Source organism: Microtus pennsylvanicus, chromosome 7 (genome assembly GCF_037038515.1).
Source record: "Microtus pennsylvanicus isolate mMicPen1 chromosome 7, mMicPen1.hap1, whole genome shotgun sequence".
NCBI classification, from domain to species: domain Eukaryota; kingdom Metazoa; phylum Chordata; class Mammalia; order Rodentia; family Cricetidae; genus Microtus; species Microtus pennsylvanicus.
In genome coordinates, this window is record NC_134585.1 from 46,679,993 (window position 1) to 46,707,800 (window position 27,808).

Genomic DNA, 27,808 nt, shown 5'->3' on the forward strand with positions numbered 1-27,808 from the left:
ACTTTCAACAAAAGCAGTTCTTTCTTTGGACCAAACTCTTCTCTCTTCATTAGCATCCTTATTAGGTCCGGTCAGTAAGTGATGTTTACCGATGTTTCAAATTCTCTACCAATTTGTTTCAATGTGTTTAAAACTGTGCTTAATCTTATAACCGGCAGAGCCCGGCTTATGTATTTAGCCACTAATCCTTGTAATCTGTTAGATATCCCTTTTGGAAAGAGGGGAGGATATCTCCATTAACAAAATAAAAATAAACCACGTAGAAACAGGCTACAGGCAAACTTACTTAGGTTAACATGTTTTCACTTAAATACAGTTCTGAGAACAACTTCACTTAATTAAAATGTTGCCAGGAAATGTTTGTAGAAAGAGGTAAAATACTGGAGTTGTTTTCTAGTTGCCCTGGGTTCTAATTCTGAGCTTTTACTTCTCTTAGTTAAAAGAAAAGCAAGTTTCTCTAAGCCTATTCTACTATGTGAAACACAGAAAGGGGTGGTTATTTCACGAGCTAATTTTCAAAGGTTGTTTCAAATAAACTGCCCAATGAGTTTGGCCTATAGTAAGTATTTAATAAATATCTGCTACTTCTTCTTTTTTAAATTCTTTGCTTTTGGAGTAAGTAAGTTGTGCTAGAACATATTTTCATTATAATATACATGGGAAAAATAATAAAACCTGATTCTAAATGTAATCAAAGCCTAAAATGATTTCTACAGTCTTATTTGAAGGGTGATTCTAAATGAACTATACCACAGTTAATCTCAGAAAAACCTGGCTTCTTGTCTTCATTAGTATCAAATGAACATAAACACACATTCTTAAAAGATGATTAAAAATTTGTTCTCTATAGGAGTCTCCTGGCTTCACCTAGTTTTTGACTGTGGGTTTTTGCATCTGCTCCTATTAAGTGCTGCACGCTGCCTCTCTGATGACATTTGATCATCTATGAGTATGACAGAATATCATTAGGAATCATTTCATTGGCTTTTTTTTTGCCAGTTGCATTTGGTTCTTTCCTGGGTGTGGGCTGACCAGCTTCTGGTTTTTGGCCATCATGAAATGTCAGGTGTGTGGATCTCAAGTTGGAGCAGTCATTAGCAGGCCACTCCCTCTGGCCACTCGCACTGGCCTCTCCCACAAATCCTGCTTCCTCATTACTCCAACCTGTTTTGCAGGCAGGACACATGATAGGTCGAGTGTTTTGGCTGTGTTGATGATGCAGTCTCACATCTGGGAGCCTTGTCTGGTTCTATAGGATGTCCAGTTTTGGTTTTGTATTCCCCAAACTAGGAGACTTTGCTGAGGTCATTCTCATAGATTCCAGGGAGCTTCCACTGCACTAGGTTTCTACATCTCCCACCCCCAAGTTCATCCCCACCCCCACAATTCCAGTCATCTCTCCTAGTACTCTTTTTTTCATTCACTGTTTTACCTGGACACCCCCCCCCCCGTTTCCGTTCCCATGCACCCCAGGCCAGTGAAAAATCTTTTCTATTTCCCTTTCCCAGGGGGATCCAGTCATGACCTCTTGAGCCTTCCTTGTTACTTAGCTTCTTTCTGTCTGTGGATTATAGTATGAGTAACTAATTAACAGCTAATATCCACTTATGAGTGAGTACACATCATGGTTGTCTTCTGGGTCTGGGTTACCTTTCTCTGGTTAACTTTTTTCTAGTTCCATTCATTTGCCTTCAAATTCATGATGTTACTGTTTTTAACAGCTGAGTACTACTCCACTGTACAAATGTACAACATTTTCATTATCCATTCTTCAGTTGAGGGACATCTAAGTTGTTTCCAGGTGATGTCTATTATGAAGAAAGCAGATACAAACATAGTTGAACAAGTGTCTTTGTGGTAGGATAGTAAGTCCTTTGGGTATATGCTAGTTTGAAAGAAAATACCACCAAAGGGAATGGCACTAATGGAAGGTGTGGTCTTGATGGAGTAGGTGTGGTCTTGTTATAGGAAGTGCGTCACTGTGAAGGTGAGCTTTGAGGTTTCATATATGCTCAATCCATGCACAGAGAGATTAAACACTTCTTGTTGCCAGCAAGTCAAGTGTAGGGCACTCAGCTACTTCTCCAGCACCATGTCTGCCTGGATGACACTATGTCACACAATGATGATAATGGAATAAAACTCTCAAAATGTAAGTCACTCCAATTAAATGTTTTTTTTATTATAATAGTTGATGTGTTTATGGCATCTCTTCACATCAATGAAAAGCCTAATTAAGACAATGCCCAAGAGTGGAATAGCAGCTAGGTCTTGAGGTAGAGCAAGTCTCAATTTCCTAAGGAAATGCCAAATTGATTTCCTAGTGGCTGTACAAGTTTGCTCTCTCACCAGCAATGTACAAGTGTTCCTCTTGCCCCATATCCTTGCCAGCATGAGCAGTCACTTATATTTATGATCTTAGCCAGCCTGACAGGTGCAAGATGGAATCTCAAAGTAGTTTTGATTTGCATTTCCCCGATGGCTAATGTTGAACATGTGTCTCAGCCATTTGAGATTTCTCTATTGAGACTTCTGTTTAGGTCTGGACCTCATTTTTAATAGGATTATTTGGTTTGTTGATGTCTAGTTTCTTGAATTCATTATATAGTTTAGATATTAGCTCTCTGTCAGAGGTGGAGTTGGTGGAAATACTTTCCCATTCTGTAGTCCGCCATTTTTGTCCTATCGACAGTGTCTTTTTGCCTTTCCCAAACTTTTTAATATCATGACTTGCTGTCTATTGATTGGAACTAGAGGGGGTCAAGGACACCATGAAAATACAGCCCACAGAATCAACTAAGCAGGGTTCACGGATACTGAAGAGATAATCCCAGGCCCTGTATGAGTCTGAGCTAGGGTCTCTGAATGTGCATTAGGTTGGCATAACTTGGTGTTCCTGTGGGACTCCTGTGTGGGAGTGTGGGTATTGCTGATGCTTTTGCTATGCTTGGGTCTCTTTTCCTCCTTCCGTGTTGCCCCCTTCACCCTTGATGTGAGGGTTTGTGTTTAACCGTATTGTAATTTGTTAAGCCATGTTCAGTTGATATCCCTGGGAGTCTCTCCCTCTCTCTCTCTCTATTTGAAAGCAAACAGAGGAGGAGTGGATCTAGGAGGAGGGAAGTTTGGGGTTTGGGAGAAGTGGAGGTAGTGTGGTCTGAATGTAATATATGTAACGAATAAAAATTTAAAAAATTCTGCCATGGGCTGGAGAAATGGCTCAGTGGTTAAGAGCATTGCCTGCTCTTACAAAGGTCATGAGTTCAATTCCCAGCAACCACATGGTGGCTCACAACCATCTGTAATGAGGTCTGGTGCCCTCTTCTGGCCTGGAGACATGCACACAGACAGAATAGTGTATACATAATAAATAAATAAATATTTAAAAAAATTCTGCCATCTACCACTGCACAAAATAATAGGCTTTCATGAGTCAATTTCATGGATACTTCTGAGGTACTTGCATCATACCCAGGCCCTCCTAAGCCCTCTTTATATATTCCTTTCACCTTCCCACCAGACTCCGTCCTCTTTCCAAATCTGACTACATTATTATTTGGTAGATTTTAGATATGAATGGTGGAGGAAGGAGTCTTAGAGGAAACAAAAGGATATTACAATAACACATAGTCACAAGACCAAGTCATGAGATATCATAAATGGGTCACAAATTTGGAAGCCATCCAGTTCAGTTTAGTTATAGGTGAGAATATATACTGAGAGGAGGTTTGCTTTTAAAGTAGCATATTTTAAAGCCACAGATCATAATGGGAGAAGATGACTGACATGACTAGATGACAAGAAAAAGACATACACCAATAAAAAGCATCAAAAAGTAATCAATAAAATAAACCTGATATCCTGACAGGTCTCATCTCTTGTATGGTCTACTAATGCCAAGTGAGTATATTCTTGCTTTAAATAAGGTTGATCTACTATATTAAAATCTACTTGCTGAGGCTCCTTATGTATTTAGTTAAAATCTTTTCAATGAGAATGCAAAAACCAGGGGATGCTGTATGGTCCTTATAGTTGGATATCAAATGTTCTAGAGTTAAAAGGATCTATCAGGTGCATGGTTCTCCCCTCTACTTTGCAATTGAGAAAATTGAACTGTTCCTAATTAATGAAACTGCAGGTTCTACTGAGGGCCAATCAGACGCATCTAACAGGACTGGAGCATGACCTTCAATATTTGCTCATCAAGGTCAGTTCTGATTCACTGACTCTTTACAGTGGGAAGTCCTGCCATGCAATTTGTGGTCCCTCAGTCAAATTAGTGAGGATATGAGTGATGTGAGTAAAAAGTTTTTAGTTGATGCCATTATATGAACTGCATCACAGGGTTCATTTCTTCTTTTTTGTTCACAATGGAGTTCAGATTCATTATTAACATTTCTAGTGTGATGACGATGACTGGAAAAATTAATATCATGGATACAATGGGTCTTTTAGAAGCTTGGTAAGCAGAGGGCTACTGTTCTTCAGCACCAGGCCCAGGGATTCCCAAAGGGGAGATTCTTTGCTTTTAAGACAGTTTTTTTTTTCTGTCTTGTATGGTCTACACAGGACATAGATTGGTGTGGGATGTCTTCCTGTATGTATGAATATATTTCATTACTGTTGGTTAATAAAGAAGCTGATTTGACCATAGCCAGGCAGAGTGGAACCAGGCAGGAAATCCAAGCAAAGATACAGGGAAAAGAAGGGGGAGTCTGAGAGTTGCCAACAGCTACTGGAAAAGCAACATGTGAAGTAACGCCACAGTTAAGTAACAATAGACAGATTGATAGAAATGGGTTAATTTAAGAAGTAAAAGCTAGTTAGTAATAAGCCTGAGTTACCGGCCAAAAAGTTTTAATTAATATTAAACCTCAGAGTGGATATTAAGGAACTGGAGGGTGGGAGAAAAACCTCCAGTTACAATAGTTCAACAGAGAAGTCAATACTAACAGCAGTGAGCCATTGGAAGTCAATGGTTAGGTAGTGTCGAGGCCATTTTCTAAAGTGAGTGGACATTAACATTAGTTGGGAAATGAAGGTGGGGAGTCTAAAGCAACAGACACTTGCAATGAGTGGCCATCAGTATGAGCATTACTTTAATGAATTTCATCTTAATTCCCCAGAGAAACTCCCTAAATACTTTATAAAATGATGAGTTAGATGCCTAGGCCAAGTCTGTCTAAAGTATTTCTGAACAGAAGAAGTGTAGGAGTTCTTGTCCATGTAGACATCTTATGACTGTTACTGATGGTGGCGTGTGGATTGGGATTTGGGACTGAAGACTAGAAAGTGTTATGATGATAGCCAAAAATGCTGGAGAGAAAGGTCAGAGAAATAGTCTCTGCATTTGACAGCTGGTCAAACATTTCTTGATCATTATCTCTGCATTAAGATGAAGGTGAAGAAAAATAACCACAGGCATCTTAGCTCTTTTCGTTTCTCCTTTTCTTCATTGTTAACTACCTCCAGTTGTTGTTTCTGGAAAGCAACTTAAATGCATGAATTAGTGTACTGAACTCAAGACAAAGTTTAGCTAGTGAAGAGTCTTTGTTGTGTACATCCCCTTGCCAATATCTCCCTTTTAAAAGTAGGATCTGCACTTTGAGACATTTCTAACATCTTTCTCTCTCTACATTTATTTTTTGCTCAATTTACGGTGATAATGTCTAACATCTCAAATAGAAATATACTATCTTTCTGGAGAAAATTGAAGTAAGTATATGTTCAAATTTGCATCAGATTGTCTAAAAAGATATACCTTTATAATTATTTACTTAACAATTATATACCAAGTTCAGTTATCTATCAGCTGCTGTTACATACTTCAAATGAACAAAATTGGTCATTGCTTCCATAAAAAAGTGCATTCTGGTATAGAAAGAACAGAAAATAAAGACAAAAATAGGTAATATGTCTTTCAATTGCTAAAAAAAACCCCACATGGTACTTGTAAGTAAAGAAAGTGTTTACCGATGTTAGAAATCTTGTTTGAGAATGTAGAGTCAAGCGTTGTCATAGAGCACTTGCCTAGCATGTACAACGTCCAACAGCAAATGGATATCTCCAACACCAAAACAAATGAACAAACAAGTAAAAACAATATCAACAAAAACATAAAGCCTAAACCCAGACCATAAGATCTAGCAGACAGGCCAATATGTTTGAAGCATGAATTAGTCAGCTTTTGTTAGTATAATAAGATACTTGAGGCCAGATACTTTGTAAAGAAAATTGCTTTATTTCAGCTGACATGGTCACATAGCATTGAAAAGCTTTTGCAAATTTTCCTTCTCTGCTTTTGCATTATTTTATTGTAGGAATATGTTTATATCTCTTTCTATGCACACTCTCCCTCCGTCCCCCTATAAAACAACAGGATTCAATCAAGGCTCTCTAATTTCTCGTTTTATCTCATCTCTTTCAAAAGTCTCCACCTCCTAACACAGAAACAAATCAGAATCAAGGCTTTTGGAGCAGAGGAGGTGGGCAGGTGGTGGGCTCAGGAGCTGGAAGTCTCCTGAGAATTTAGAAATTTTAGAACATCACCAATGGAATTAATGAGTCTAAAATGCCTCCCCCTTCCCCTTTGCTCTGCATGCCTCTCAAAGCCTCAGTCTTGACTTAACGTATGACACGACACGGAGTCTTGATTGATAGGCCACTCACCTACATCCAGTGAGGAAGAACTCTGAAATTAAGGTCTGTTGACAAAAGCAAGTGTGGAGGATACTGGATAACTAGCGTCCCACAAAATGCAAGGTGTTAGCTCACTGCTTCCTTTTATTGTATTTTTTTTTTGCCTTTAGCCCATTTTCCTCTAGCCTTGTCTCTCATGCATTGACTTTGTCATATGCTTAATTTTATAACCAAGTTTAATTTATTGTAACCTGTAAAGTCAGTGACCTCCTCAACCATTTCCTTAGCCAATTCTATGTTGCTGGATATTTAGATTGTTGCACAAAATAAATTATCAAAGCTGCAGCAAATAGTAATATCTTAGGAGAATTTGCTTAAAGATAAAAGGTTTTCATCCTTGGGTGTCTGGCCTACCTTATGGTGCTTCTAGAATACAGTTCACTGTGTATTAAGTTCAACTCCCAGAAGTATATAAACAAAAGCAATTTCATCACATGTTGCAACTGCCAAAACAGGGTGAGCCTCATTCTCCTGAAGACTGACCGCTTGCTCTTTGTTTGCCAGGTGGCAAGCTGATTTTCATGGAGCCAGGACCCATTGAGCTCAGAGCCCACTCCATCCTTATTACAGATGGGGGCGAGCTCCACATCGGCTCTGAGTTCAAGCCTTTCCAAGGCAAAGCTCAGCTCAAACTCTATGGAAGTTCCCACTCTACTCCCTTCTTTCCCTATGGAGTGAAGTTCCTGGCGGTGAGGAATGGAACCCTTTCCCTGCATGGTAAGTAGTAGATAACTCACAAAAGAAGCAGAAATGTCATTGTTTCTAGCAAATATGTGGGCAAGGAACATGGATTAAATTATTTAAAAAGCCCAGGAATTTGTTGCTGAGACAGTGGGTCAATTAATGCATAACGTTATTTCCTTAAATAACATATCTAATTATTACTCTCTGTCAGACTGTGCTGTGGTTATGGTTCCAATGGACTGAATAACTTTGCACACCTTCAGATGGCTTTCTCTTTCAGAGTCACTTTCCCTGTCTCATTGAGGGTGAGCTTAGCTACAGCCATCCTCTGGTTTGATGAATATGAGCAATTAGATTGCACTTCATGCAAAAGTAAAGGCTTTACAAGCTATTGTGATTCTTTATCCATTTGTCTCTTGTCTTCTACTTGAGAATAGCCTGTCACAGGTAGGGACAATTCTTTCAACTTGGGACCCTGCATGAAGACAACATAGCCCAGAGGTGATGATGACAGTGGTGTATGTCAGTGAAGAGTGAAATCTTTTTCAAGAATGTCACTGAGATTGACATTTAGAATGATTGTTGGACTCAGTGAAAACTGATTGATAATTATTTAGAAGAAGCTGGTATTTCTCAGCAGGTAATATCCCGACATCACAAGCCAAATATGGACAACTCCTCTTCACAATTAATTGTTCAGCTCTTCCCTTCACTCATCACAACACATGCCGAGCTCAGTTATAGTTGTATCTGAAATCCCCCTACAGATGAGGATTTCAAGTTACATGATTTCCCCAGAGAAAACAGTTTCTGTGTCAAGTTTTTCTTGCTTTCTGATCATCTCATTCCATTTTGCAAATTGACTGCTTCTTCCCTTAAGATATAAGCAATTACTAAATGTGTAGGATATTGATAAAATATCTTACTGGAAAATGTAAGAATTAAGTGAGTGTTTTAGCAGATAATTATATACATTTGTTGTCTGGTCTTGGTCAAATACAGAGCAATACTGGGAGGTGACTCAATAACGTAGTATTTGCATAATATGGGTAAGAACTACAATTTCAGCAACCCCAAACAAAATTAAAGAGAATGAAAGAACCCTAGAATGTGGGCCCCGGGTAGCAGCCTGATCTGAAAAGGCCTGACGTCATCAATACCAGGACTTTTGCATTGATACGACAAAAACGGAACCCACTTGTAGAAAAATTGTTTTAGATGTGGGGTGCAAACTGTACTGAGGAGCCTGATATTGTCCTCTGTCCTGGTTTTGTTACAGACTGTATAATAATCATTGTACACACACACACACACACACACACACACACACACACACACACTACTCTATGGATTCTTCTTCATCTTACTCTAAGAGGAAGCCAAAAGTTTTCTGTAGTATTTTGGCCGTGGGCCAGACAAGGGTTGGAGAAACCATTGAATTTATAATTTTAAATACTAATAACTTATCTGGATGCGAACTCAGAATTCCTGTCCCATGGATTCTTACTCTTTTTCTCCTGTCTTCATGGATCTGTCAACTAAGATCCACAACTATCTTTTGCCTTTGCACAGGTTATCTGTGGTCTCCAATTGTTTAGTCTGCTGGTCACTTAGGCCACCTGCAGGGCTCATGGCTTGACTCCTCTAGAGACTAGAATTCAAAGGAGCAAAATGAAAACTTGCTCCATGTATTTTCTCTCTCTTATTTGAACTTCCATGTCCAAGTATGAATAATCAGTGAAAACATTCATAATATATCCTACATGGCTATATTTTAAAAATTCCGTGAACTTTATAAATAAGGAAATGTCAAATTAAAGAAAATCCACAGTGGCATAGCCTATGTTCAATATGGAACAGCTAAAGCTGAGTAAATGCCATTATTAATAATAAGTTTCAAACTTTTGTAAATTAAGAGGAATATCCCTAGTGTGTCTATGTGACACTCCTTGACACAGTTGGGTGTATTTCTTCTCTGCTTCCCTTTCCCATTTTCTTTTCTCCTCTTCTCTCCTTTTGTAATTTTTTCCTTTATTTCCTCTGTGCCCTTCTTTCCTTTTCCTCCTGCTCATCTTCTCTCACCTCTCTTTGGTTTCAGACCTGCCATCAATATTTCACTCACCCTCAAAGTCCCTCTCATGAAACATGTCACCTAATCTGCAAAGCCTGAGCATGGGATGTGGGATGATCCAATCTACACCCTCTCTGATATGATAATTCTATACTTCGTTCATCTGAAATAAAGTCCATGAGAAAAAAAGATTGGCCAGTTGGGTGGGAAGATGCCCTTTCCTCACTCATTTGTCAGAGCATCAAGTCCCACGTGTCCTTCATCAATCTCTCTCCCCATCTCTTACCACCTGAGGTCTGGAGTAGCGTCTCCTTCAGGCACAGTGGAGTACCATCCTTAAAATCATTATGTCACTTCAGTGGCCTTTCTTCCCAGGTCAAAGGTGGATCTAGTTACAATCAGGGATTAGAACCACACAAATTTTCTTTTGCTGTCAAATATTCTAAAGGGTGAGCAGCTTGATTCACTGTCTTCCACCCAGAAAGTCCCTAATGAGGCGGTATCCGCTTAGTATTCCAGGAAATATGTGGTGAGATTCGCCAGCTTTAGTGTATCTCAGAGGACTAATCCAGGAAGAGTTTCTAAATCTAGCCTCCTGAATCTCATCCCCAGATTCTGATGCAGTGGTCACAGGATTGAGGAATCAATCCTCAAACTGAATATGCGTATCAGAGGAAACTTCAGGGGGATTGATTTTGAATCAGCGACTGAACGGAGAGATTTACTGGTGCACTGGGCATTGTGGGATTAGGAATAGGCTTAGGTCTGTTGGTTTTCAGTTATGATTTTGAATAAATTAATTTCTATGAAACCAGGGTATAAAAACAGAGTCACCATCCTACACTTAGTACGTATAAGGTGTTTTAGAGCAGTGACAATAACAACTCACACTGTTAATTCTTATTGCTTTGTTCATATTCTGCTTATACATTTTTTTCCTTTTCCATAACCACAGGGGATGGAGTGCTAGGTAGCTCATTTTAGGAAATGTTGAAGAGACAGCGATTTCTAATTGAAAATGTGGCATGTGGACCCCTCTATCCAACATTTACTCATCTTATTAATTAATAACTTTTTTCATCAGCTCGAGATGACTTAGCCTTGGAGCTCATGAGAAAACAACATTCCCAGGTACCTTCTGTTCCATTTCCAACACCCAGTGGGCACCTTTAGATTTTAATCTCTCATGGTACAGTTGCTTCCCAGCACAGGACAGTCACCACCCCTGGGTGTGGTTACGATGAAATCACAGAAAACATTCACATGGGCCCTGCATAGCCAGAAGGCCGACACTGTCCGGCAAATGGTGTCCTTCGCAGGCTTGTTTCCTAGCGTCTAGTAGTGAGGGGATTGATGGATTCTAATTTAACTCAAGCAAGGGTCATCTAGGAACTTACAGCTGGGTCATCGTTCAGTCATATCAGTCTCCCCAGTGCGTCCCTGCTTGTTCATTCTTCATTTCTGCCCTTCGCAACCCCTCTGCTCTAGCTGATTTTCATCAGAGATTAAAATCGCTAGGCAAACGGGCTTTGCTGTTCAGCCGTCACAAGGAAAGATGGGCTTGAAAGCGCTGTCCATGGCTTTGTTTGGACGCAGAACAACGACACATGTTGGCACTCACACACACATATGCGGCAATACCTTTGTCTGTGTATTTGGGAGTGCATCAAGACAAGGTATTTTTCTATTGCAGTAGGAGTGCTGATGGCTTAGTAACTGTCACCTGCCCACCCCGATAAGTTAATACGACCAAAGAGTCCAGGGCTGGAAGTCTGTGGCTTGAGTATTTAGAGGAAATAAAGAAAACCCACTCTCGCGTTTTGCCTTTGCCTCTGCCAATCCAGTTTCACCACCCAAACTGAGTGCCAATCAGTTGTCACTTTTCACAGCGGTTGCGTCAGCCTGGGCAACTTGAATTTTTGACAATGTAATTACGGCTCTTGCCTCCACAGTGGGGGGCTGAGCAGGCCAGAGCGGGTTTTATTGATTGTTCAGCAGGGAAATTTATCAATGTCTCCCCTTTCATTTCTGCTTCTTCCCTGAGAAATTTGGCTGACAGATTCTTTGAAGAAAAGTAGTTTTACGGCCTTGACTGGACTTCCGCCTTTGTCCTTCTCAAGGAATTACAAGACAGAGGCATTAAATATAAATGGATATTTCTGAGGAAAACTGCTATGTGGGGACATGATTGAGCAAAATTCTAGTGAAGCTGTTATGAGTGTAATGCTTCTCTAGGAATAAAAAAGGAAGGGGCTTATTTACATAAGCAAATGGCTCATTTTCCTTGTAGAGTTTCCAGAAATCTGTATTTTAGTTCCAAGGTTTGGACAGATTCCATATTGATGCTGCTGCTGTGGTTGCTAAGGAGGGAAGCACGATCTTTAAACACAGTGTAGCGCTCATGGAGCAGCGCAGAGCAGTGTGTTCCTGGTCAGTGATTTTTCATACTGTGTCCCACAAAAACCACATTTCCTAAGAGAGCCCCCGGGGGCTCATAAACAGGGGAATATTCGAGGTCAAGGAACAAAAGCTTAAGCGGCTCGAGGAATCAATTCAGTGCCTTTATCTCTACTACCTGTTTAAAGTGATATTTCATTAGAAAGAATAAGAGTTTCACTGTAAAAATCGTGATTAAAAGCTCCATTAAGGGCCCGTGAAGCACTTCTACTCAAGCCTGATAACTGGAGTTTAGTCTCTGGAGCTCATACAAAGGCTGCAGTAGAGAACCCACCCCACCAACTTGTCCCCGACTTCCCAGCATGCTGCATGGTGTGTAGACACTCTCTGAGTCACAAGCACACAATAAATAAAGATTTGAAGACCTGAAGAAGCTCAGTTAGCCATTCTTTTAATTGTAGGATATGGACCTTCTGGGGTGCCCAGAGCCTCACTCTGCGCAACTCCCCATCCCCCCAAGGCCTGCTGTACTTTGACTTGCTTTCTGTGAAGTCTGTTCTTTGGTGTAGTATAGTATTATTTTTTTATTTCTTCTATTTTTATTCTTTGTTTTTGTTTTTAAATCAACAATGCATTTTTAATATCACTGTTCTCTGCCCCACCTCTTCCATCATTTCTCATCCTGTCTCTTTGCCATCCAATACTCCTTCCCTCCACTTCTGTCCCTCTTAAATTCTATGTATGTTTCATTCCCTTGGACTGAATTATAAACTACGATAAAGGCTTGGTGCTTTTTCGTGTGTAACTTTATTAATATCAAATTGCTTGGTTAAAAAAGAAACAACAAAGAATCCCAGCATAAATAACTTTAGATGGAAATGAATTTATGTCCTCTTGTGATTAAACTGAAGGCTGGGCAGGGAGGAAACTACCCATGAACAGGAGAGCCTTTAGTGCCCTCGATGCCAGGAGGACCCTTGCTCACCTTTTCCTGCATGCCGTGGCCCCATTCTCTCCTAGGTTTTCATGAGCTTCTATTTTCTATTGCAGAAGAAAGGAGGAGTTCTGTGCTCATTAAAGAACAAAACAACAAACAAACAAACCAGGGAAGGGCTCATAGCTCTAGAAGTCTTAGTGCCTTGGGTGGGAACCAGGGCATCAAGACATTCTGATTGGCTCAGCTCACTCCACCTTTCCCTTCCTCACTCACTCCCATAGCACTCCTCAGGATCAGGAAAGCGGGGCTATGTGAGACGATGCAATTTTGCCTTAATTAGGGAGGCTAGGGAAATGTGGGTATATCAGATATATATTTGTGTGTGTGTGTGTGTGTGTGTGTGTGTGTGTGCATGTGCGTGCATGTGTATGTGAATGCATCTTGTGTGCAGTAATGTTTCGGGACTCTCATCAATAAAACAAGGGTTATAGTCAATCCTCAAAAGAATTCTGTTACTGAGCAGACAAAACCATAAATGTATTTTTACACTGATTAAACCAAAAATTGGGGATTTTGATGTATGGTTCATCTTTGAAATCATAAGGCTTTTGAAATACAGTGACAGATTCAAGTATGGTACATTTGGGCCATAATGACCAGTAAGCCATAATAGGATCATGAAAGCAAATGTGCCATTGAGCTTCTAATATAAACCTTAAGACACAGAGGATTATTTGTATGGTTCATATGTATAAATACATATGACATTACTAAAATCTTTTGCTTTAATTCAAAATTTGAAAATTTAAGTCCCCCATCCCAGTATTGTAAAGTTCTGTTTCCTGTCCTGGAACTAGCTCTTGTAGACCAGGCTGGCTTTGAACTCACAGAGATATGCCTGCTTCTGCCTCTTGAGTGCTGGGATTAAAGGCGTGTACCACCACCACCTGGCACATTAGATGTTTTTTTCTTTACCCTCTCCCCTCTTTTTCTTTCTTCCTCTCCATCTTCTGCTCCTGGGATGCTAGATTTCCTCACTTCTGTACTAAAGAGACATTTTTACCTTCTCTAACATTTGTCACCACAGAAATGATCCTCAGCCTGTGCGGTGTATAAATCTCCATAATGGAAGAGATACAATTTTTTAAAATTTATTTATTTATTAAGGATTTCTGCCTCCTCCCCTCCACCGCCTCCCATTTCCCTCCCCCTCCCCCGATCAAGTCACCCTCCCTGCTCGAAGAGCAATCAGGGTTCCCTGACCTGTGGGAAGCCCAAGGACCGCCCACCTCCATCCAGGTCTCCTAAGGTGAGCATCCAAACTGCCTAGGTTTCCCCAAAGCCAGTACGTGCAGTAGGATCAAAAACCCACTGCGATTATTCTTGAGTTCCCATTCTTCCTCATTGTCTGCTATGTTCAGCTAGTCCAAATTTATCCCATGCTTTTTCAGACCCAGGCCAGCTGGCTGTGGTGAGTTCCCGATAGAACATCCCCATTGTCTCAGTGTGTGGGTGCACCCCTCTTGGTCCTGAGTTCCTTGCTCGTGCTTCGTCTCCTTCTGCTCCTGATTTGGACCTTGAGATTTCTGTCCGGTGCTCCAATGTGGGTCTCTGTCTCTGTCTCCTTTCATCGCCTGATGAAGGTTAATATTCATGAGGATGCCTATGTGTTTGTCTTTGGATTCACCTTCTTATTTAGCTTCTCTAGGAACATGAATTATAGGCTCAATGTCCTTTATTTATGGCTAGAAACCAAATATGAGTGAGTACATCCCATGTTCCTCTTTTTGGGTCTGGCTTACCTCACTCAGGATAGTGTTTTCTATTTCCATACATTTGTATGCAAAATTCAAGAAGTCCTTGTTTTTTACTGCTGAGTAATACTCTAATATGTATATATTCCATACTTTTTTCATCCATTCTTCCGTTGAAGGGCATCTAGGTTGTTTCCAGGTTCTGGCTATTACAAACAATGCTTCTATGAACATAGTTGAGCATATACTTTTGTTGTATGATAGGGCCTCTCTTGGGTATATTCCCAAGAGTGGTATTGCTGGATCCAGGGGTAGGTTGATCCCGAATTTCCTGAGAAACCAAAACACTGCTTTCCAGAGTGGTTGCACAAGTTTGCATTCCCACCAGCAATGGGTGAGTGTACCCCTTTCTACACAACCTCTCCAGCAAAGGCTATCATTGGTGTTTTTTATTTTAGCCATTCTGACAGGTGTATCTTAATGTTGTGTTGATTTGCATTTCCCTGATAGCTAAGGAAGTTGAGCATGACCTTAAGTGTCTTTTGGCCATTTGAAGTTCTTCTGTTGAGAATTCTCTGTTCAGCTCAGTGCCCCATACAATTTTAGGGTTATCTGGGAGATGAAAACATTCTGGCCAGAACAGTATTTTTCCTTCTGATCAGTATCTTCATCCATATCCTGATGAACATTCTTTCTTGTACTTTAACAGAAGCGTCCAGTTGATTTTTCATATTTAAAAGCCAAGTCCTAGTTTGTCCAGTTCTAAGTCTTCAGTCTCCTCTCCACTTACTATACCTTACTCTTCCTTTAGGCCTCTGGCTCGAGGCACCCAGAGTGGTAGAAACATGGTTCACAGTTACATTCCCCCTCTTATCTGCATTTTACATTATGTTGATATTGGGCAGGTAGAAGAGGTAAGACCTTGATCAGGCTTTTAATTGAATTCCCTTTTATTTGGGCATTCTCTTGGACCATTGTCAATTTAGAAGCCTTACTTGAGTATGCAGTCACTATCTCATAACTTAATGTTGCTCTTGGATTCCATATGGAAGGTGGATTCAAACCAAACCACCACTTCCAGATCTCACTTGATCTAGAACAGTGATTCTCAACCTTCCTAATGCTGTGACACTTTAATACAGTTTCTCATGTCATGGTGATCCTAGCCATAAAATTATTTTCGTTGCTACTTAATAACTGTAATTTTGCTACTATTATGAATAGTAATATAAGTATCTGATATGTGACCCTCTGAAAGGGCTCTTTGACCTCCAACATGGTTATGACTTGACAGAGACTGAGAAACAGTGATCTAGATGACATTTGCAAATACTTTCTGATGTGGATTCCTGTGCTGTGGGCAGGTTTTTAAGTGGATTTAGTCCATCACATTGGAGTGCCAATTGTAGAAGGTGCTGTGAGCAGGCCTGCTTTTCATCCCGCTTGGCTCCCGCATGAGCTTTACATCCGAAATAACAACACACAAATTGTATTCATTTAAACACTGCCTGGCCCATTAGCTCTAGCCTCTTACTGGCTAACTCTCACATCTTGATTAACCTATTTCTATTAATGTGTATCGCCATTTGACTGTGTCCTGGGTAGGAGAAGCATGGCATCTGCCTGACTTCGCTTTCTTCCTCCCAGAATTCTGTTCTGTCTACTCCACCCACCTAAGGGCTGGCCTATCAAAAGGCCAAGGCAGTTTCTTTATTAACCAATGAAAATAACACGTAGACAGATGACCCTTCTACATCAGATTCCCCTCTGTATGCTCTGAATCTTTGGTTAATTAATAAAGCTGCTTTGGCCTACCGGTAGAGCAGAATAGAGTAAAGCAGGATTTCCAAGAAGATAGTGGAGGAAAGTAGGCAGAGTCAGAGAGAAGCCATGTAGCTGCCCATGGAGATTGCCAATGGTTTGAGGAAGAGAGCCAAATGTCTTTCCCCCTGTGTTTTATTGTTTTAGTTAGGGTTAGAAGAAATAATGAAAGATGGGAGGGGAATTTAAAGTCTAACCATTGCTACCTGTAATCATTTTCTTCTAGTCCTAAGGTCTATGCATGCTAGGCAAGAGCACTGTCACTGACCTGGATCGTTTGTCATTTTAATTTTAGTTTTGTGACAGAGAATGACTAAGTTGCAAAGGTGGGATATATAACCGGGTGTGGTAGTTTGAATAAAAATTGACCCATAGGTTTATAAGGCATAGCACTATTATGAGTTGTGGTCTTATTGGAGTAGGGTTGGCTTTGAGGTCTTAGAAGATTAAGTTAGGCCTAGTGTGGCTCACCATCATTTCCTGTTGCCTACCTATCCGAATATAGAACTTTCAGCTCCTTCTCCAGCATCCTGTCTTCCTGCCATGATAATAATGTACTAACCCTCCAACAATGGAAGTTAGCCCCACTTAAATGTTTTCCTTTATAAGAGTTGCCATGGTCACAGTGTCATTTCACAGCAATAGAATCTCTAACCAAGACACCTGGACTGGTCTCAAATTTGTGACCTTCTTGCCTCAGCCTTCCAAACCAGCTGGTTACTGCTGTGTGCCACTTAGTCCTAGCTGTTTCCTAACTGGCCAGCGTGAATACAGCATTAGAGTTGTAGTCAGCTGGAATGCTGTGATGGCTCCCAGTTACATGCCTAACAGAAGTGAATTTTCTCAGAGTCCTACCTCAACCTGGAAACTGGGTAGATGACTAATTTCCTTTCAGGGTTGACAAATACTGTGCTATATGACTTTGAAAACATGACCCATATCACTAACAAAAAATAAGATGGAAATTTCTCTCTGTTTTGCCCAATAGCGCTTTTTTAAAATTTTACCACTTTTTTTTTATTTTTATTTTTTTGTTGGCCTATGATCAAGGGTTGCATTTATTATAAAGTATTTAGTTTTGTTTCTTTTTTTTTTTTTGGGTTCACCTTCTTTTTTTTTTTGTTTTTTTTTTATTGATAAAAGAAGAATAAAGAAAAAAAACAAATTTCCACCTCCTCCCAGCCTCCCCTTTCCCTCCCCCTCCTCCCACTCTTCTCCCCCTCCTCCCACTCTTCTCCCCCTCCTCCCACCCCTTTCCCCTTCCCCCCACTCCTCTCCCCCTCCCTCTCCAGTCCAAAGAGCAGTCAGGGTTCCCTGCCCTGTGGTAAGTCCTAGGTCCTCCCCCTCCGTCTATATCTAGGAAGGTGAACATCCAAACTGGCTAGGCTCCCACCAAGCCAGCAGATTGCGTAGGATCAAAACTGCGTGCCATTGTCCTTGGCGTCTCATCAGCCCTCATTGTTCGTCATGATCAGAGAGTTCAGTTTTATCCCATGCTTTTTTTGGTAATAGTCCAGCACCAATTTTACCACTTTTTAAATTTGTATTTTTAAAACTATCTTTTCTCATTTTACATGCCAAATCCATTTCCTACTCCCTCCACTCCTCCTGATCTCTCCTCCTCCCCCCTCTCACCCCCTCTCAACCCCACCCACCCCACATCCAATCCTCAGAGTGGCTAAGGCTTCCCATGGGGTGTCAACAAAGTCTAGCACATTGCTTTGAGGCAGGACCAAAGTACTCCCCCTATCCTGATTATCTAGGCTGAGAAAGGTAATAATGCTTTTAAAAGGTCCTAAACACAACTGTTTTGTACACAGTGGCAAAAACACACCTACTGTAGTTTCTTGATAAGACAAGAATAGTGACCTCGGGCCAATGCAAATAGAAGGCTTCCCTAATTTGATAGTTTAAGCTAACGTACTTTTAAGGTCTTTTGATTTTAAGTGTTTGTATGTAAATGTATATTGCTAATTGGAAATGGGAGTTAGCTTTTCAATAACCTCAGTACAGTGGGAGCCCCACTTAGAAACACATTGTAAGGTACTTCAGGTTTCTATATATACTTGGAAGTGTTGGCATTAGTCAGGTCTCTTTTGGTTGGAAGTGACAGAAAACCCAATTCAAACAAAAAATAAGGGCATTCACTGCCTCATGTAGCTGAGAAAACGCGAGCACAGCTGTGCCCAGGCGCTCTTCTGCCATCCTTACGACTGCCTCTCTGCAGCTCTGGGTTGGGCTTTCCCATAAGCTGCCTTCTTTGGCAGTTACTCTCCACTCCCACAGAGGCAGAAACGGGGATCCTATGGCTCTGGATAGAAGACAGCTCCTCTTTCCAGGTGGCTATTTGACCCTTGAGCAAATCTCATTTGTCCCAACACATCACTTTGTTGCCTGCCCTTAGCTCTTAACCTTGCCTGATAAATATATCACGCAGGACTTATTTTTATAGTCGTTTTATTTATTCTACTGCCCCCGTCAGTAATATAAGTACATCATGGGGACAGGTGATTTTCATTATTTTTGTTATTGTTTCTGTTTCTGCTTATGATAGATCTCTATTGCCAAGAATATGGCTAACACTCAAAAAGGACCTTGGTAAATATTTGGTTCCTGAATAGCTTAATGGGAAGCTTAAGAAAAAGGCTTTGAAGTGACTTTGATGGTGTTTATATCATCTACTACTTGTGTTATTGTCTCTGACAAAGGAAGAGTTACCCTTATTCTCAAGTGGGTCCTTGTTGCAACAATGGTATGGAAAATCATTCAGAACTGCATGGCCTGAGGTTGAAAAAGAATGGCTTTATAAATAAAAGGTGTCTTTTCTACTATTGTGGATAATGTACAGTAAAAAAAAAATAGACTTTCCACCTTTTAAATATTGAAATTCTTTTTTTTGCTATTTGTAATGATTTTCAATTCCAAAAAGATTTAGCTGGATTGCTGGTAGTAATATATTAAAAATTTGTTTAATTTGGCTGTGTAAAATTCCAGCAGATTCACCAGTCAAAACTAAAACCCTCACCACAAAGAAAAGAAAATTCAAAATTAAAATATATTGTGATGTTTAAAAATTTGATTGATTATATTTTTCAAGTGGCAATAAAAGGAAAAGGCTAATTTTTAAATAGTTTCAGGCAGAGGGTCCCAGAGCATAGTTCTAGCCTGACCTGCCTCTCTTTTGTGTAAATATTTACATATACTTATTTTTTTAAATTAAGCTATAATTATATTATTTTCTCCTTTCCTTTCTTTCTCAGACCCCTCCTATATACCCCTCCTTATACTTTCTGAGTTTTATGACCTCTTTTTCTCTAATTGTCGAAAGTATAACGATCTAAATACAGAAACAAATCCTTATGTCATACGATGTCACTTGTATATTTATTTGTTTTCAGGGTTTACCACATGGTATTGGTGTGCTCTTCTCTGGGGAAGACCATTTCTCCCGCTTTCAGCATCGTACAATTGTCTGTGGTTCTTTGTCTAGGCTTGTTTTTGTTGTTCATGTTCAGGTCTTGTTTAGGTAGCTATATTGTTGAGACTTCATGGGTATAGCTTCTCTTACAAAAGCATTTAGTAGCATAAAAGTATATTTCATATTGGCATACTAATTTAGCTGCCATTACTCTTACTATACAAACATTGCTGACTAACTACTCTGGTTCTATCATAATTAATTGTTGATTTTTAAGTATGATCTAAATATTATGGAGAAAAGATATGTCAGGTAAGTTGTAACAATTATTAAAAATGCAAAATAATTTTAAAAAGATTTGGTTCTAGTCCAAGAAGAGAATTATCATGGGGCAATGATGTGCCACAAAACTGTTTGTGTCTGAGCAAGAAGGGGACACAAGGAGTTTCTTTTCTTCCTTGCCTTTAAAACTGCAAGCAGAACTGGAGACTTCACTGCTTGCAGGATGATCAGTTAAGCCAAAAAGGAGCAAGTCTACCTTTGGGCTTAAGAGAGCTGGTCTGGGTATTTCTCTGCTTTAGAAAGAAGGTTCTAGGGAGCTACTTCCGGAACCCTTCCCTATACCTATGAGGGGGAAAGAGTAGAATCAAAAGAATAGCAATACCACATCTCTTTCTATAACTGAAGTATTGGAAAGGGAAGGAGAGCCATGACTGTCACTCAGCAAATGACAATGACATCCTTATTTTATGCTACAAGCAGAGTTATTGTTATGTTACAAATATCAGTTATTTAGGAGCATATTCATATTCCAGGGAAGGCAAACTAGGATTGCAGTTCTCAAGTTAGAAATATACTTTCTCCTGAAAATTTAATTATTGGTAGACTAAAATAGCAAAAGCAGTATTTGAGTCTTTCCTGTATTTCTAAATTTATTCTTTTTATAATATTCTTCACAAATTGGTAACCCAATGTGGTAATCAGTTTTTTTTTTTTTACTAAACCATTTCATCACAGAGATTGAAAAGTCCCATGGCTAGCCATTAGCAACTGGAGACTAAGAAGAACTGCTCTGTACAATTCCTTATTCACGTTCAAGAGCAGGAGAAACAGGAAAACTGATGGTGTAAGTTATAGCTGAAGAGATGGCAGATGACTGAGCCAAATGCTGAGAGCTCATTCTGAGTCTGAAGACAAGATAAGATATAATCAGAGTCTGCATTTATGTATCAAGGAGTTTCCTGGATCTTAATTATCTCTCATTGTGGAAGCCAATTAATTTTGTTGAATTGCCAAGTTTTTATTTTAATCTTACCTGGAAAATACCTTCACAGATACTCCCAGAATAGTATTTGACTGATGTCTGGGTACTCTGTAGTTCAAACAAGTTAAAATACAAAGTTATACATTACAGTCATCAATCTGTACCCCACTATTGACAAATGGCTTTCTATTATGTTATAGACTGCAGTCAAGGAAGACCTCTGGTGTGGCAGAATGACTCCTATTTTTTTCCCAATGAGCTAGATTTGGCTTAGAATTTGAGTACTAATATTGGAAGCATGGGGACCATGGGAGAGGGTTGAAGGGGAGGGGAGAGGAAGGGAGGGAAGCAGCGAAAAATTATAGCTCAATAAAATCAATAAGAAAAAAAGAGATTGATTACTTAGTCATCTTCAGTGATCAAGCTTGAATTCTAAAAGACTTTATGGGTTCAAATCCTAACACTATCAATAACTAGATGATGGAACTCAAAATGTCACCTCCTAAGTGTTTCACCTTCTGTGTGTAAAATTGTTGTTAAATATTTTTTTATCATGCTATTACATGAGACTAGGCCAATAAGACACATAAAATATGACTCAAGTCAGCAGGAATTAAACAACTAAGTATTCAATACAAGTTCATATTCTTATTCTTGTTATGTAGCTGCAATTGGATTTGGTGAAATTGCCTCATTATTAATCTAAGATGAATACAGGATTGTTAATTTTTTCTGCCAGCCAGAATCCTGATTGCCATTCTTAATACCTCTTTTATTATCATTTTGTTCTTTACTAAGTATTATTGTTGAGCAACTTGTGAATCTGTGTTCTGTACACTTCTATTATTGTCACCTTAGCTTACTTTGGTGCTAATATAGCTTTTAGTTGCTGTTCTTATAACCTCTTCAGTTCAATCTCTGCCCTGGGGCCAAGACAATCTTTTAAAAACATAATTTGTTTTTTTAATCATGCTGATTTTTGAAACTCTTTGTAACTTCTCATTGTTCCCATGAGAAAGTACAAAATGTCTTTCTAGCTGTCATACCCTGTCTGCTGTAGATGCCACCCTCAACTTTTGCCATCATCATTCTCCAGGCGCATCTTCTTTTAGTTTATTGACTGGTTAATATTGGTACGCTTTTACACTTGCAAGTATCAAAAGGGACTGCAGCTAGTTAAGGGAATGGGAATCTACAAAGGCAGCATCCCTCTTTCAAACAGCATCTTCCCATTCGCATCATCAAAGCACTGTTAATGGCCTGGTCATGGAGAAGGAGGAATTGGGTATTATATTCAGCATTTCTTGAAATTGGATTTTCCTTCCATCTCGGCACTTCACAGTTTTCAAAGCTGGATCACACCCTTTCCTCTCATCTACCTCTCAGGGCTCCGTGACGCACGAAAGGCTGGGATTAGGACTATTGCTTTCATTTTAGAAATGATGAAACAGGGCCTGGAAGGAGAGGTAACTAAAGTTTATTCTGTTTTTTTCCCCCATGGGCAGAAGAGGCAAGCGAGGTCTTTCTGCTTTTTGCACATATAGCCATATAGCTGGTTATTTACCTGTGGTAGAAAGACACACGGGGGTAAGCCTTCTTGAGCCTTATGGGTTCTGGAACAATCTTTCCAATTTAATCCTTTCAAGATACTTTGTGATCCCCAGTGGAGCATTGTTTCTACATCCCTCTATGTAATACTCTTGACAAAGTCATAAACTACCTGTTAATGCTCTTTCTCCATTTTGTTATGTACTCTTCAGGATTTAATGTTCTTTAATGTTCTTTATAATAGCAACTCTAAAGACATTTTCTTGTATAATTCTTGCCTTAGATTTGTGTTTAGAAACTCTTTCCTCTAGAAGAAACAATATGCATTTCCCTACTAAGTTCTCTGATCTTTTATAATTTTTAGTTATTTTCTTTTCCCATTACATATTTAAATAAGTTTAGAAGATTACGACCTATGACCAAATCTGGTCCATTCTTTGTTCTTTTAGAACATTTTTTGTTGAAGCACAGTGACCCGTGTCTGTTGAGATTTTATCTATGATGACTTTGCAGGACCGTAGCAGAATCGAGTAGTTATGCTGCAGATAAGTTGGTTGTAAACACTAGAGCTTTGAGTACCCACTTCTTTCAGAAAATGTTGCTGATCTCTGCTTTAATTCATACAGATATTGTTGATACTGTTTGTTCACTCATTATCTGTTTTCCTCCAATGGCTAATCATTTTCTGAACACTATTCACCAATGTGATTATAATAATCTGAACATAATCCTTAATTGTATTTATGTCCCACTTGTCAGAACTCATGAGTATTGGTTGCTTTATCTGGCAAAAGGAGGATATGGTGGCTCACACTTGAAATCTCAGCACTTGGGAGAGTGAGGCAGGAGGATTCCAGGTTGGAAGCTAGTCTCGGCTACAAAATGTAGGCTTGTCTCAAAAGAATGAATATTAGTGTGGAGACCGGACAGATGTGTTTAAATGGTAGATCTTGAGATGTGCACATTAATCTAAATTTTTTAAAATATTTATTTATTATTTATTATGTATACAATAGTCTATCTGTGTGTATGCCAAAGGCCAGAAGAGGGCACCAGATGGTTGTGAGCCACCATGTGGTTGCTGGAAATTGAACTCAGGACCTTGGGAAGAGCAGGCAATGCTCTTAACCACTGAGCCATCTCTCCAGCCCCACATTATTCTAAATTATCCAGGTAGAAATCAGTAATCATAGTGGCAATTATAAGGTTATAGGAGAGAAGCTGGAGGAGAAAGTGATGATGGGAATGCATATGAGTGATGTGTTTTAAATATGGACAAATGAGTTATAAGTCAAATACTGCACATGGCCGTTGGAAACTATTTTCTTCTCAGAATTTATAAAATGAAGCAACAATGACAACCCTCCTTTGTTTCAGTGGAATTACCTTTAGAATTCTGATTTTTAAAGCCACGAGATTAAAAACTGTGTTCCCAGTGTTGGGCTATAGCTCTTGCCTTGCATGGTTATTACCCTAACTTCAATCCCCATTACTGCAAAAAAAAAATGTGTTCCTACTATATGGTATAAAGAGAATTTAAGAAGAAAAAAAGAGGTTAAACTCTTCTGCTTTTCTACAGATCTTAAATGTTGGTTCCTCAATGAGCCCTGTCTTCCTCACCTTTGTCACAAGACCCGTGGTCACCCAGATGTCAGGGGCTTCAATGCCTGCCAGTTTTGGCTTTTGTATCAGTGGCAGCAGTCGTGGGGGCTGTAGTAGTTTCAGCCATGACACTTACCAGCAATAGCGTTATTATAACCCACAGAGGCACCTTGAAAACTTCATATGTGACTATGGTCAGTTCGCTAAAGAGTAAACACTAATGTATCGTTGATGTACTTATTCCACCAGATGAGCTTGGGAGATGAGAGATGAGATAGTCTTTTAGGTGGAAATTTTGAAGTGGTCAAGAATTGTCAGTCTGGAGGCCCTTTGATGACAGGATTAAGGTGTGCTTCATTTCCAAATGACCAGTACTGCATGGGTTGCCAGTGCCTTGGGCCACTTTAAGGATGTTGGTTTTTTTCAGAGACATGTTGCATGTTGGAGAAAATGGATCCGAAGGAATTTGATATAGTGCCGGGTATACATGACGTGGAAACCATGACAAATGAGCGTGTGACTTATTAGATGGCACTTGTGAAATTTTGCTCCTATGCCGCATCTCTTTGCTCTGATAAGAAGCCTGCTTTCTCAGACTATGTGTCTAGTTGGCCATCTTTCAGAAATTTGAACAGAAACCAACCAGATTTCCCTTTTCCTTTCTAAACCCCTTTCCCCAGGTCTGGTCCTCCAAACCAATTACTCTCTTATAGATAAGCAGTGAAAAGAACGTATCTGAAGAAGTTGGAAAACCTTATTCTACTTTAAGTTAATCTAATGGAAGATGCTTCATCATTAAACAAAAGTCTCAAATCTTGCCTTGACTCTCCCCAGCACAGGCTCTCTAACTCTAGCTGCTCTTCCCCCTTGTCTTTCTATCCCACAGCTTAGAACTGTCCTGAAGAAGGCAGATGCACAAGAAAAACAGGAGAAATTGGTCACGAAGTTGAGAAATAAGGAGCCTAACAGAATATCAGTTGTCAGGCTGTGTCAGGAGAATAGGGTGGAGTGAGCGGTGCATACAGGTTAATGTAAAGAGTTAAAAATGAAAAACAAGGTCTGAAAGAGAAGGCAGTCTACAGTCAGCCCAACCTGAACACATTTAAGTGCATCTGCAAGAGAAGGCAGTTTTGATCAAAGAATCAAATATCTTATTGGATAGATGAAGCCACAAAACAGAGAAGAGGGGAGTGAGGGTGGTGTGTACTTCTCTGTGGAAGGCCAGCACTAAAGCCCTAGTATAATCATTATTTTTTAATGAAAGAACACATTTCAAAGGAAAGATATGTGCAGAATTAGAGTATTGCTAAAACATACAATTTTGCTAACATATAAATACAAAAAGGAGTAAAAAAGATGTACATTAATATGTCATAGAAGATTATGAGCTATTTCATTACCTTTCTCAACTCAGTATTTGTTCTTTAAAAATGACATGCTTATTTTTTTCTAAATATAAATCTTATTCAAAGTTCTTCCTCCTAATCCTCACTGACATTCTAATTGGTGGCATAAACCTACCCATATTCTTACCAAAATGATTATCTATCCAAATAATGCTGCATATGAATTTGACATAGCTTGGGAACAGCAGGTATAAGAGGGTTTTTGTGACATTTCACAGCAACCATGTAGGATTTGTGTGTCTGATTGAAAGATGTTTCAAAGACATTTTGTGGTTAAATCCTGGTGCTGGTAGAAGTGGCTGAAACCTTCATAGGAGATAATATAAAGGTCCAGGTATTTCCGATGATATCACTATATACTGTTTCTTTTATGGTGCTTGCTTTGAATCAAAGTAGAAAAGCTATAAATTATTTTTTTTTGCACAGAGAAAGCTATCTTTTCTCTTATCCTTGCAGAGGACTAGAACAATTTTACTATCTTCACACCATGGTTAGCTTTATTCCAAACTCTTGTGGCAAAAGAACAGCAGGGCTCTTAGCACTGGGAGAGACTTAGTCTTCACTCCATTTCAATGCATTTTGGACATGTTGACTGATCTGCCGTGGTTGCAGATAACTGGTAAGCATAGTCAGACTGCTTATCTGGCTTACCTTTCTCTTTCCTGCAGGTGCATCCTCTCTTCTCCCTCATGGCCACTGGAAATGAGCCAGTAACAATGCAGAAGGCTCACAGTGGACATATGGCACAGAGATGCTAATGCCCTACCAAGGTTTGCCTTAATATAAAGGAGACATTATAAAGTGATTCTCACAGACAGAAGGAATGGTACAGGAAAAAAATAGTTTGGGTGCTCACTTTATCTGGGCAAATTTGGCTCATTCTTCAAAACTCAGCATAGTTAATAATATTACTCTTTTGGGAAACATTTTCAGAACCAGCCAACCCTTTCCTTGTGGGGGATTCTGTGTTTGTGCAGTGGTCAATTCTGGGTGTCCTTTTATCGTAAGCTTAGCATGATACACCTTTGATATTCGTTTGTGTATTTCTCACATTGAGAGTTACCATTGGGGAAAAGAATCTTTCTGTTTATGTTTGCCTTCACAGCGACAGACCAACAAGGAAGGAAAGGAAACATTTAGTGTTATATTATGAGAAAGATGCATGCAGAAATTAGGGGGAAACAGCTTGTGTATAATTGAGAACGTTTATAGTTGATCTTTTTTCCTGTTTCTGTTATGATGTGAACATTGTTTTAACAGGTGTAATCTATCTGGCTGTCTATGTATGTATCTATGTATGTATCTATGTATCTATCTATCTATCTATGTATCTATCTATCTATGTATCTATCTATGTATCTATCTATGTATCTATCATCTATATATCACCTAGTATATCTTCCTTATTTCCTTTTCCTTCTACATTTCCCTCCCTCCCTCCCTCCCTCCCTCCCTCCCTCCCTCCTTCCTTCCTTCTTTCCTTCCTTCCTTTTTTCTCTCTCTCTGTCTCTTTCTCTCTCTACCCCCTTTCCATCTTTTTTGAAGCCTTGTCAGTTATTCACTTAGAATAAAGATTTAAGTCCTATAAAACAAACAGAGGACAATTAGTGAGTTTTAAGTGTGTCAATCCATGAAGGTTATTTTCTTTCTTCCCATGCCAATTTGGTAAAAGTGGTTCTCTGGGGCTGCATAATTACTGATGAATGACAGCGAATTGCTTGGACAATAATTGGTAGGAAGTACAATTATGAGAAGTCATTAGTGGGAGAAAATGAATAGTTGGTTGCTTAGCAGGTCAACATTGAAAGCCCAATGTGGTTAGACATTGTATTAAATTACAGGCTTCGTCATTTAAGTATATTTATAAATCACTGATCTTTGTAAGCTGTATTTTTACATAACCTTTGATTTGCGGTACAGTACAGGAGCTTCCCAATGTGGGTTTCAGGAGTTCAATGAAAAAAACAGTGCACATTTGAAGTGTGTGGTGCTCTATTGGCCAGGGGCTCAGCCGACCTACCTAGCACAAATAGCATTTACAAAGTAATACATATGGTGTTTAGAGAAGCCAATCTAATTCTGTATAATTGATACATGGTTCTATCAGAGGCAGAGAACTGTGTTACCCATCTAGTTCCTTGGTCCCAGACTTAGAAGTCCCAGGTTCAGAATTCAGAGTTGTAATCATGTCCAGGAGGAATTGTGGTTTT

At 39.5% G+C, this 27,808-nt stretch overlaps 1 protein-coding gene across 1 annotated transcript in view; it reads left to right on the forward strand.

Moving 5' to 3' along the window:
* Nucleotides 1-27,808, forward strand: part of Pkhd1 (PKHD1 ciliary IPT domain containing fibrocystin/polyductin) — a 419,145-nt gene that overhangs the window by 148,115 nt on the left and 243,222 nt on the right. Inside the window, exon 36 of the mRNA XM_075978902.1 lies at nt 7,201-7,413. Within this exon, the coding sequence (XP_075835017.1) occupies nt 7,201-7,413 (213 nt within the window). The remainder of the gene's footprint in view (nt 1-7,200; nt 7,414-27,808) is intronic.